The sequence below is a fragment of the Phoca vitulina genome, unplaced genomic scaffold (genome assembly GCF_004348235.1).
Source record: "Phoca vitulina isolate PV1807 unplaced genomic scaffold, GSC_HSeal_1.0 scaffold2, whole genome shotgun sequence".
In the NCBI taxonomy this organism is placed as follows: Eukaryota; Metazoa; Chordata; class Mammalia; order Carnivora; family Phocidae; genus Phoca; species Phoca vitulina.
Window position 1 is genome coordinate 60431305 of NW_022589705.1, and position 13410 is coordinate 60444714.

At 34.9% G+C, this 13410-nt stretch overlaps 1 protein-coding gene across 2 annotated transcripts in view; it reads left to right on the forward strand.

Moving 5' to 3' along the window:
- The window catches only part of NRDC (nardilysin convertase), a 107727-nt gene that overhangs the window by 30168 nt on the left and 64149 nt on the right, over nt 1-13410 (forward strand). Inside the window, exons 2-6 of one of the 2 annotated variants that reach the window (XM_032429127.1) lie at nt 4993-5320; nt 8318-8451; nt 9386-9455; nt 9612-9693; nt 10522-10675. In XM_032429127.1, the coding sequence (XP_032285018.1) occupies nt 4993-5320; nt 8318-8451; nt 9386-9455; nt 9612-9693; nt 10522-10675 (768 nt within the window). The remainder of the gene's footprint in view (nt 1-4992; nt 5321-8317; nt 8452-9385; nt 9456-9611; nt 9694-10521; nt 10676-13410) is intronic. The other variant, XM_032429133.1, reaches the window with a different exon arrangement.

Sequence of the window (13410 nt, forward strand, 5' to 3'; positions counted from 1 at the left end):
CCCACTGACTGAGTCACCCAGGCTCCCCCAGGGGAGTATTTTTTTTTTTTAAGATTTTATTTATTTATTTGACAGAGAGAGACGCAGCGAGAGAAGAACACAAGCAGGGGGAGTGGGAGAGGGAGAAGCAGGCTTCCCGCGGAGCAGGGAGCCCGATGCGGGGCTCGATCCCAGGACCCTGGGATCATGACCTGAGCCGAAGGCAGACACTTAACCGACTGAGCCACCCAGGTGCCCCGAGGAATATTTTTATCAACTGTTTTATAAATGCAAGTTTTTTAGTAGCTCTAGAAATATTTTTTTTAAATATATTTTTTTAAGATTTTATTTATTTATCAGAGAGAGAGAGACAGAAGCAGGCAGAGGGAGAAGCAGGCTCCTCGATCCCAGGACCCTGGGATCATGACCTGAGCCGAAGGCAGACACTTAACCAACTGAGCCACCCAGGCATCCCTAGAAATATTTTTAAGAAGGAGGGAATCCCATCTCATCCAATTTTTTAAGTGTAAATGCCTTTTTTTTTTTTTTTAAGAGGTGAAATCATTTGCTGGTTGCCTATTTTTTGGTACAACCAGAAAATAGTGGGATATTGAATGTGGGAGGTCTTGATTGTCTTGGGTATCAGCTCAATATTCCGTAGATGGGGTTGTTTTTATATAAATACCAAACATACTAAATGGCAATTTTGGGGCAGTTGTGCATTTAATATGTCTTGAACATTAATTTTTTTATTTTTTATTTATTTAATTAATTAATTTATTTTTAAAGATTTTATTTGTCAGAGAAAGCGAGAGTGAATAGCATAAGCAGGGGGAGCGGCAGAGGGAGAAGCAGGCTCACCACAGAGCAAGGAGCCAGATGCGGGACTCGATCCCAGGATCCTGGGATCATGACCTGACCTGAAGGCAGACGCTTAACCGACTGAGCCACCCAGGTGTTCCAAACATTTTTTTTTTTTTAAGATTTTATTTATTTATTTGACAGAGAGAGACACAGTGAGAGCGGGAACACAAGCAGGGGTGGGGTGGGAGAGGGAGAAGTAGGCTTCCCTTGGAGCAGGGATCCCGATATGGGGCTTGATGCCAGGACCCTGGGATCATGACTGAGCCAAAGGCAGATGCATAACCGACTGAGCTACCCAGGTGCCCCTGTCTTGAACATTTTAAATTACTTCTCTTCCCGTGTTGTTTTTGGTAGAATTGTTTCCTAAAGAAAACTACTCCTTGATCTTGGCTCTCCCTGTCAGAATTTTGTACTCTCTGTAACATCTTGGTTGTGGTAGTCCAGTTTTTCTAGTAACTTTATTAATGTGCTGTGCAAGATTAAAAATTTGAGTATGTAGTGTATATGATATTGTGAATTAATGGGCCTTAATGTAACAGTGTATCAATATTTGATGATATTGGTACTTGAAATACTGTTAAGGAAAATTTGCCTCCAGATTTTAAGCTGGAAGGTCACTGGAATAACTTTTGGAAAAGAATCACAACTACATGATTTTTTAGATTTTTAGTACGTATGTTAAGAATTGTACAAATTGAAATGTCTGACCTGATCCTTAAAATAATCAATAAAAACTTAATTATGAAAGAAAAAAATATTTCATAAATGAAATAGTCCTTTTTCTTCTGATACCAGTTTATCTTCATTTGTCTATAAAAGTTCCATCATTTTACTGTTCCCTTTTTATATTTTTGATATCACAAATTACCTCTGTTTATGCTGTGGTTTTTTTACTTAATTATAATAGCTGTAGTTATTTTTAATGTTCTTTTCCTTTAATTTTTATGTTATAATTAAGAGTTTAACATATTCTAAAAAAGAATCAGTTTTCTAATTCTATATATCACCTTAATTATAGTTTAGTGTACATAGGTCTTTTTGTTCAGCTTGAAGAGCTCCTTTCAACATTTCTTTTAAGGCAAGTATAGTGGGTCTCCTGGTGGTAAACTCCCTTAGCTTTTGTTAGTCTGGGAAAGCCTTTATTTCTCTTTCATATCTGGAGGATAAGTTTGGCATATAGAGTATTCTTGGCTGACAGTTTTTATCTTTCAACATTTTGAATATGTAATTCCATTCTCTCCTGGTCTGTAGATTTTCTGATGAGAAATCTGCTCATAGCCAAATGTGGGTTCCTTTGTAAGGTTACTGTCTTTCTTTTCCCTAGCTACCTTACATTTTTTTTTTATCATTGGCTTATGGCAGTTTTATTATTATTATTTTTAAAGATCTTATTTATTTATTCATAAGAGACAGAGAGAGAGAGGCAGAGGGAGAAGCAGGCTCCCCGCTGAGCAGGGAGCCGGATGCGGAACTTGATCCCAGGACCCTGGGATCATGACCTGAACCGACAGCAGACGCTTTACCATCTGAGCCACCCAGGAGCCCGGCAGTTTTATTATTTAAAAAAAAATTTTTTTAAAGATTTATTTTTAAGTAATCTCTACGCCGAACGTGAGGCTTGAACTCACAACCCTGAGATCAAGTGTCACATGCTCTACTGACTGAGCCAGCCAGGTGCCCCTCAACAGATTTAATATATTTTGGTGAAGGTCTTTTTGCATTGAGATAATAAGGTATTCTGTTGGCTTTGTGGACTTGTATATCCAGTTTCTTTTCCAGGTTTGGGAAGTTGTCAGCTATTATTTTGTTAAATAAACTCATTGCCACCTACAACCTCTCCTCTTTTTCTGGAATACCCATTATTCTTATGTTGGCTTTTCTAATGAAGTTTAATAGCTTTCATCACTTTTAAAAAATCTAAGTTCTCTCTTCTTTTCCACCAGAATGATTTCTAGATTCCTATCTTCCAGCTTGTTAATTCTCTCTTCATCTCTCCGCTCAATTTCTAGTGCATTCTCATACCTGATTAATTGATTTCTTCAGCTCTGGGGTTTTTTTTTTTCTCTTTGGTAAAGTACTCCTTATGTTCATTCATTATCTTTCTGAGATCATTGTATTGCCTGAGTTTTTTGTAGCTTGTTGAATTTCTTTATAATATTTTGAATTCTTTATCAGTTAGATTGCAATATTCCATGTCTTTGGGTTCAGTTGCTAGAAAATTGTCATTTCCTTTTTGTGATAAAATATTATGTTTTTTAGGGGTGCCTGGGTGGCTCAGTTGTTAAACTAACGTCTGCCTTCAGCTCAGGTCATGATCCCAGGGTCCTGGGATCGGGCCCTGCATCGGGCCCTGCTCAGCCAGGAGTCTTCTCCCTCTCCTACTCCCCCTGCTTGTGTTCCTTGTCTCGCTGTGTCTCTCTCTGTCAAATAAATAAAAACTATTTTAAAAAATATTATGTTTTTTGATGGTGTTTGATGAAAAGTGCTTCTGCTGCAGCACTTAAGTAGCAAACACCTTTCTTATTTAGGCAAGGTTTTGTTTACTTTGATTTTAACAGTTTAACAGCCTGGTAAATTAGGAGCCTTCTTATTGTTTTCCAGAAGGTGGCACTATAGTACACCAGAGCTGATTTATTGCTAAGGTTGGAAGCAGATGATTTAGAAAGAGAAGGAAGGAAGGGAAGGAGGGAGGGAGGAAGGAAGAAAGGAAGGCAGGAAGGAGGCAGAGTGGGGGGAGGTGTATACTTAGCATTTGAGGCTTTGGGTATGCCCATAGCCTGGTAGGAGGATCCTCCAGTTGGGGTACCCAGGAGTCTGTGGGCAGTCTCCTTGCCTGAACCCAGGACACACAACAGGAGACATTTTCTTTCAGTACTGGTTGTTTGCCTACTTCCCTTTTCTTTCCTTCCCTACAGTCATTGCTGTTATTCCTCAGAGCAATGGGTCCCTCCAGCTGCAGAATTCACAGCTGGGCAGACCTCCACCCACCACCTTGACCCTCTATCTCTTCTGCCAGCAACATTGTGCTGTTCTGCTGCTGGACCTGGTGACACTAGCTCCCACAGCCTCTCCATGACCCAATCTACCCACTTTGAGTTACATGGGTGGATGTCTCAGGTTTCCTGGTTTGCTGTGCAGAGGCAGTTTTTTTCAGTTATGGAAGTCCGATTAGTTGTAAATGAAAGGGGAGAGAAAAAAGGAACAACTCACCGAGCTGTAGTACTTATATCATTTCCAAACATTTTTCATCTTGAAGGCTCAAGTTAAGTGTACCTTGCTTTAAGGGCTTCCCTTATTGTTTCCTTCTTTCTAACATGTTTAGTGCTATCATTCTGGATTGTACTGGCTTAATTGCGTCATATTTTACTAGACAGTGAATGCCTGGTGGTAAGAAATGTGGTTTTATTAACTTTACTCTAAATGTAGTATGGTAGCTGATATATTAAAGGCTGCTGAGTAAATGCTATTGAATAACACACGAAAGAATAAGTATAAACAGGAGAAGTTTATAGTAGGCATCCTGTCATCAAACTGGCACAGCAGTTTTACTAATAGGATAATCATTTTCCTGCTAGGCTACCAGACTGTGGGATTTAGTTTTCTTAGAGATGTAGCTACTTTTTTAAGTCCATAAAAGCAGTTCGGGAAACTGGTATAAAATATCAAATACATTGTACCAAAGGGAAGGAACAGAATTTAAATATATGAGATTTTGCTTTAATATTTAAGCTGACCTGACTGCTCTGTGTATTGAGTGATATGTTTCTGTTAGGTTGAGTCTTCTGGTATGATAAAATATTTAAGTACTTATAAATTAAAGAAATAGTTTAAGGGAGGCTGAATTGTGGGCTTGTTGTCTGTGTTTAACTTCTAAATTTTGGTATTTGAACAGGTAAATGTATTTTCATAGTTCAGAATTAAAAAATACAGTGACTGTCTCTTATCTTTTCTCTTTAGCTACTCAGAAAGTGATAAGCTTTTGAGGTTTCCCCTCTGCAGAAACAACTAGTTTTATTAATGTAGACATAGTGTTGGGGGTGTGTGTATGTATATGTACTTTTTTTTTATTCTGCTAAAATGATCATTTGTGTTGGTGTGTGTAATGAATAGCTGACTCAAAATGTTTTGTGATTTTTTTTCTTTCTTTAGATACATCAAATTACGGAATGGCTTGCAGGCACTTTTGATTTCAGACCTAAGTAATATGGAAGGTAAAACAGGAGATGCAACAGATGATGAAGAAGAAGAAGAAGAGGAAGAAGAGGAAGACGATGACGACGACGACGACGACGACGACGATGATGATGATGAAGATTCTGGAGCTGAAATAGAAGATGATGATGAAGAGGGTTTTGATGATGAAGAGGAGTTTGATGATGATGATGAACATGATGATGATGATCTTGATACTGAGGATAATGAATTGGAAGAATTAGAAGAGAGGGCAGAAGCTAGAAAGAAAACCACTGAAAAACAGGTGTGAATCATGTTTATTATTATGTCTTTTTCTAATTTGGGAATTCTTTGGGATAATTCCTAAACTCATGTTTTATTTCTTAATGTCAAAAAATAAGTGTATATTCATTTTTTGATCTTCAGTAAAGTTCTATTTATTCTGTATAAAAACATTTTAAAAACATTTTGCTCTGATTATAAAAGTATAGAAGCTCATTATAGAAATAGATGGAAAATTAAAAAAATGTAAAAATCACTCAATCAAATATTACTATTTGAGGATTTGTGTAATTCTTAGCGTGGAGTAGAGGGATAAGAGAGTATATTATCTTTGGAGAGACTCGAAAAAGAAAAGACCAAGGTAGTATAGAGTCCTCACCTGGGCCTATGGTTCTGAGAGTCCTCATGGGTAATTTCTGTTTAGTAATTTCATGTGTTTTTATCTCTTTTTGCGGGAAAGCATCAAGTAATTTGGAGGAATTGAAATAAAAATGGGCAGTTGAGCTTAGTGTAATATATATATAGTTGACTGTTGAACAATGTGGGGTTCAGGGGTACCAACCTCCTGTGCAGTTGAAAATCCTTGTATAACTTTTGGTTCCCCTAAAATTTTACTACTAATAGCCTACTGTTCACTGGAAGACTTACTAATAAGATAAATAGTTGATTAACACACACATTTTAAAAAAAAAGATTTTATTTATTTATTTGAGACAGAGTGTGGGAGAGAGAGCATGAGCATGGGGGGAGGAGCAAAGGGAGAGGGAGAAGCGGGCTCCTGGCCCATGTGGGGCTTGATTCCAGGACCCTGGGATCATGACCTGAGCTGAAGGCAGATGCTTCACCAATTGAGCCACCCAGGCGTCCTGATTAACACATATTTTGTATGTTATATGTATTATATACTGTATTCTTACAATAAAGTGAGCTAGAGAAAAGAAACCATTATGAAGAAAATCATGAGTAAGAGAAAATACATTTACAATATTGTATTTATCGAAAAATATCCAAGTTAAGTGGACCCGGGCAGTTCAAACCTGTGTTAAGGGTCAAGTATAATAACAATAAGTAAATATATCAATAGGTCTTGATGAGGAGAATTTCCCTCTCTGGATATCTTTTAAAGAATGCCTCCTTTTTACAGTAGGGAGTACCTATATTAGAGGATAATATTTTTTGGAGACATTACAGTTGAATCGATCAGCAAATGTTTGTTAAAATCAGTTTCTTGACTATCGATAATACATTCAACATGATATAGTCAACATACAAATGAAATAAGGTTAATATTATTAAGGCTAAAATCTAGATGTCAAACATATTATACTAAGACCAAAATCTAGATGTCAAACATATTATACCATAAGGTGGTCAGCCCTCAGAGACATAAAGATATGAGAATACAGGTAGTAGATATGTTATAAATAAATCCTTTTGTTGATAGTCACTCTTCCTAGAAAAATTATTTTCTTAAAGAAGATTGTACCAGTTTTTTCACTAAGTTATTGGGGGAATTGGGTCATGTTTTTAAGAATCTATTTGCCCCTTGCTATATATATTATGAGTGATGCCTGTTTTGGGGTAACATGATAGGACAAGTGGTATATTAGTTGGAAAACTTTAGGAATAAAAATGAAAATACTGAAAAGAAAATACTTGATACTCTATGAATAAATCATGAACTGATAACATTAATTTATTTTAAAATAGACCTCATAATTCCAAATAGAGCAATAATAGAAAGGAAGAAATTATAAAAGTCACAGAGTAGAAAGAACATGGACAGTCAGGAAACCTGAGTTCTAATTCTGGCTCTGTCTCTGGATGGTTTTATGCCTTTTCATTTTCTCATTTCTAAAACAACAGGATTAGATTATTCACATACTTTTTTAAGGGTTTTTTTTTTTTTTTTTTTAAGTAATCTCTCTACCCAACATGGGGCTCGAAATTACTTGATCTAGAGATAAAGAGTTGCATGATTGTCCCTAGATTATATACATAATTTTTAAGGTCCATTTTAGCTCTAAAACTGATTATGTCATAACTTTGTAACTGAATATTTCCCATCTGAAAGTTTCTTTGTATACCTGTCTATTAACAACTTTTCCCATGCTTTGGACTTATTTTTATCTTCTGTCAACTGATAAGCAAAACTCTAGGGTTAAATTAAAAGCTTGTTTTGACAGCCAGTTTTATTGTCAAGACGTAATAAAATACCTTAGATTTGTGTAGCAGTTGTGAACCCCTTTGACAAATGAAGATGTGCATCCAGTGTTTTGGTACCCCCTTTTTTTTTTTTTTTGCTCAGGTGGATCAAACTCTAAATGTTTACCTTTTCTAGAGCATCAAGATCAGATTGTAGTGATCATTTAAAAATGGCTAAAATGCTGCCTTTCTTTTCTGAAAACTCAGTATGATATACTCCCTCATAAGATATTGATAGCTAATGTTCTGGATCATATTAGAAAGCAATGCAGGAACCTAATATAGTTTGAAGATGAAATCAAATTGTTCATTCAGATGGAGTGGTTACACTCATGAAAGGAAAGGTCCTATGATTGTACACTGGAAATGGTTTATATTCATTGGAATAAGTGTCTGTAACAGGGAAATAAAGTTGGATAGTCAGGATAAGAGGTGCCTTAAGAGTAGTTTAGGGTTTTGCAGTGGTTTTATGATTTAATTTTTATTTGAAAAATGTGGACCTTGTTTAAGGTAAATATGAGAATTAATAAAAGAAGTGGAAAGAAATGATTTTGAGGTTTTTGGAGAACATTTACCTAATTAAGAGTTAACTACTTTTCTGAGGATCATTTTCATTCCCCTCCATTTTCCTCCTCCCAAAAGGAAGTTGTTTTTGATCTGAAAGGTTTGATAAATTAACAAGGTTGAAATTTAAGTATGATATATACAGAATTAATGATTTGTTCAGGGTTTTCTTAAGTCAGTTCTCAAGTATGAATTTCTCAAGTATGAATTTCTTGGGTAGATAATTCTCAAGTATGAATTTCTTTTCTAGCAATCGCAGAGCCTGTTTTTGCTGTGGTCAAAGCTGACTGATAGACTGTGGTTTAAGTCAACTTATACAAAAATGTCTTCAGCCCTGCTGGTCGAGACAAGAAATCTTTATGGGGTAGTTGGAGCTGAAAGCAGGTTAGGCACCTATTAAACATCACAGAACAGGTTAGACTGTGGTTTGAAGAAGTGGATATCCCCCCATGTTTTAACTGAGTTTATGTGCCTACATCTTCAAAATGGGATTTACAGTATCAAACGAGGCTGTTTGGTTCTTCTAAAAACATATTTTCATTTTCTGACACATGGTTAGACTTTATACCAGGTACATGCTATTTCTTAAAATTAAGTTCTCTTTCTAAAAGAGTAACCATTTATCAAAACGGTCTTTGACACCAAATATGTTAGCCTTTTAAAATTGACATTTGAAAAAGTTGGGGAATTTAATAATTCAACTTCCTATTCCTCAAGGATTCAGATTGACTATTTTCTTCTCCTGTTTTGTGTCTTTTAATTTACAATGATATAATGGTATGCCCTAATCATTTTAAGTGGTATACCTGATCATTTCTAAGTGGTATACCTAATCATTTATAAGTAGTATACTTCTTGACCATCTGTTTTGTTAAAAACTCTGATTTGCCCAAGGTATTGGGAGAATATCTACTGATATATGTAATCTGTATATGAAGAAATGAAGAACTAAAAAGCCTCTTTAAAGTTTAGTTCTATAGATTTTTAGTAAAGATTTTCTTTTTTTAACCATTTACTTTATTAGATGTTTTCCTGACACATTTTTACCGTTTTAATAAAAATAAAATTTTCTGAAAAACACTGAGAAGTCTCACATCTACTGAGTTACTGAACACAGAGTCTTTAATTGCTAAGAGATCTTTAGAGATAATCTACCTAGATATATTACTTACGCAGATTTCTGAAATCTAATAAATCAGGAAATATACTTGGTTCAGAACTCTGAAATGCTGGCAGGAAATGATATTTGGGTGGGCTGGCTAGTCCCCTTTCCTTTTTTTTTTTTTTTTTTCCTGTCTGTTTCTGCTTTTTCCCTTAGGTCTGCACCTGTTCAGCATTTGGCAGGATGTCAAGAGGAGGAGCAGCAGGGTGAAACTGACACAGTTCTGGTGAGTTTCACTTTGCTGCTCCTCCTGATACTCAGGGAAAGAATTTTGTTACTTTCTGTTGGAAAACATCCATCTCCAAGTGAATCCTTAATATGTGATGATAGTATTATTCCTTTAGGATTGACTCACTATTTGTATGTGTTCTACTTACTCCAGTCTGCAGCCGCTCTTTGTGTTGGAGTTGGGAGTTTTGCTGATCCGGATGACCTGCCCGGGCTGGCACACTTTTTGGAGCACAGTAAGATCTTTGTAAAATATCATTCCTGAGTGTGTTTTTCCTCCAAATTTTACGAATTGAGAAACTGGTTTGAAAGAAGTATGGTATGTTTAACAAGGGAAAAGGCTAAGAAAAAATATTTATGAATTTCATAGGTGAAGACTTAATTTCCTTAACTGTACTAGTTTTGTGGATTAGGATGAAACCACTTAGAAGAATATTTTAAAATGTAGATTTTATTATTGTTCAGGTATTTAAGGCCAACAGATCAGGAGACAGTTAAACCTGTCTCTAGGAATCTAGTCTTTAACTTTGGGAAGGGCTGTCTCTTCCAGGGTTAACAAGTCCCCAAGATGTCAAAGCATTTGAAATACAGAAAATAAAAAAACATGATTAATATCAAAACAAAACAAAATCTTCAGTTTAACTATGAATGTACCTAAATAAAACCTGTGTGGATGCTATACAGATATAAATACTTAAATCTATATTTGTTTTCCTGAATTATTTGTATTCTGATTTTCTAAGCTAATTACGGGTAAATGTCTCTCTTTAGGAGTTATTATAATAACAATCTGCATACATGCTTATGTTTGCATTTTAACCTTTTTACAAATAAAATATTTCTTTAAAAATAAAATGCTTATTTTTTTTAGTATAAAACTAATGTATGAGCATTATAGAAAATTACAAAAACATACAATGAAGAAAGTATTATCCAGACACAACCATTGTTAACATGTTGGTATATTTTCTTCCAGTTTTTTTGCATTTAAGAAATGTTATCCTTGATAATAAAAACATTGTCTATATCTTCGTGTTCTGTGACTTTGTGTTCTTTCCACTTAGTGGTGTTCATGGGTAGTTTGAAATATCCAGATGAAAATGGATTTGATGCCTTCCTGAAGAAACATGGGGGTAGTGATAATGCTTCAACTGATTGTGAACGTACAGTCTTTCAATTTGATGTCCAGAGAAAATACTTCAAGGAAGCCCTGGATAGGTAACCAACTCAAAATGTATTTTTATTTTAATTATCTAATGACATTTTACAAATGGAAATATTGGACGTTGTTCTCTGGTATTTCTTTTTAAGCAGTACTCTAATTCTGTAGAATTGTCATAATACTTTATTTGGAGAAAGGAGCAAACTATTAAATGCCCTTGGCTCCTATTCTGTAATACTTAGTCTTTGTATTGAAGATTAAACTGAAACCCTTAAATACCTTTGAGTTTCATAAATGTAATCTCTGTTGGCTCATTATTGCAATTATTTTTCTAATTTAGTAGAAAATACAGAAAAATAGAAGCAGAAAAGGGATATGATTGCTTCTCATTTTATAATCTAAAGATTACTATGGTTAATGTTTGGTATATAGCCATCTATATTTTTAAATGTATAGGGGATCATATTCATATTTTTTTATATTTTAACTTCTAAGTTTTAATTCCAGTATAGTTAACATACAGTGTTAAGTTCATTTTAGGTGTACAATATGATGATTCACCAATTCTATATTTTACTCAGTGCTCATCAAGATAAGTGTACTCGTAATCCCCTTAACCTATTTCACCCATCCTCCCACCCACCTTCCTTCTGGTAACCATCTATTTGTTCTCTGTAGTTAAGAGTCTGTTATTTGATTTGTCCCTTTACTTCCCTTTGTTCATTTGTTTCTTAAGTTCCACATATGGGTGAATCCTTATATATTTTTAAACAAGGTATATCATTTTTACACATAATTATATAATTTATAAAACATATTAAGGAATTGTTATTTTTATTGTATAAGAAGTACCATAATGTGTTCAACAAGTTACATATGATTGGGTAGTTGAATTGTGTTCAGTTTCTAGTATTTGTAATGCTGTGATGAATATCTTAATCTTTGTGCACAATTTTAATTATTTCTGTTAATTCTAGGAAGTAAAATTGCTGAGTATATTTGCATGTGGGTTTTTTTTTTTTTTTTGCATGTGTATTTTTAAGGCTTTTTTTTTTTTCCTGAGCTTTTGGTACTCATTACAAAATTGTTTTCCAGAAAGTTTATATCTATGCATTAGTAGAGTTTTGATATCACAAGATTGCAGACCAAAGTCTACACTAGAAAAAAGGAGTCACTTCATGCCGAATTCTAGATAAATATAAGATTGAAATACAAGAAAAGAAATCTTGAATTTGACCACTGTAATGTAAGCCATTGAGGGCAGAGATTTTTGTCTATTTTTTTGTTGATATCTCTCCAGCATCAAGAATTTGATAGATACACAGATATTTGTTGAATGAATTAATACTGTTTTTTTATGGAAAAAATTACCATAAAATAACCATAAATGACGAGAAGATCCTCAAAACATGACAGAAGTTCAGTTTTCTTAAAGAAATTGTCTCTTCCCTTAAGAGAGTAATTTGACTCTGAAAAATCTTTTGGATAAAATTCCCTTAAGTTGAAAGCATGTACAATTATTGAACCCCCAAATTATCAACTCTTTTGCTAAAACAATGTCAAAATCCCATCAAAACTGACACTATTACTTTGATAACATTATCAAGATACAACATTTTGGATTTTCTTCATTAATCTCTAATATGGCTGTCTACCTTGTTCACTGAATTATTTTATGGCTTTTTTTTTTTTTTAAAGATTTTATTTGTCAGAGATTGAGAGAGAGCACAAGTGGGGGAGTAGCAGGCAGAGCAGGCAGAGGGAGGAGCAGGCTCCCCCTCTGAACAAGGAGCCCGATGCGGGACTCCATCCCAAGATCCTGGGATCATGACCTGAGCCGAAGGCAGACACTTAACCGACTGAGCCATGCAGGCATCCCTTTATGGCTGTTTTTATTGTATACTGAAGGACATGCTCATAGCACATATATTTGATACTCAGTGTTTCTGTAATTAAACATTTAATTCCAAAATAACAAAGGACAGGGACAAAATAAATCAGTGAAGGCAGAGGAAATGATACTAAAGGTTATCTTTTCTATGAACTTATAAAATCAGGAATACTCTGAGGATGATTGTATGCTTACTTATTCCAAAGTTCTTAGCTCCCAAGGTTCACAAAATCCAAACAGGTTTTTGTATGTGTGAAGAAATCTTAAGCCTTGATAGTCAAGTTGAATTCTCATGACTTTATATTTGGTTACAAAAACATAAAAAATAACCCCCCAAACAAACAAACCAACAACCTCTCACCCCCTCAAATCAAGGAAACCCACATTTGGTTATATCTAAATATAAATAAGGAAAAAGCCCATTTTATTGGAAAAAAGATTAGGCAAAGGGTATGTTGAATAAATTCCGACCACCTCAGATTTGATGAAATGTGGTATAAAGTTTAAAGAACTTGATTCATTTCGGGCGCGTGGGTGGCTCAGTTGGTTAAGCGACTGCCTTCGGCTTAGGTCATGATCCTGGAGTCCCGGGATCGAGTTCTGCATCGGGCTCCCTGCTCGGCAGGGAGTCTGCTTCTCCCTCTGACCCTCCTCCCTCTCATGCTCTCTGTCTCTCATTCTCTCTCTCTCAAATAAATAAATAAAATCTTTAAAAAAAAAAAAAAAAAAGACCTTGATTCATTTCTTCGTACTATACATTTTTGATTTAAGGACTGCTTTAGGAAATCAAAAGATATTTACATATTTGTTTCTACTTACAAAAAAAGAACCTACCAGATAAGAATGCTCCTATATTAATAGGAGAAATTAATAAGAATATCAAATCATGAATTTATAACA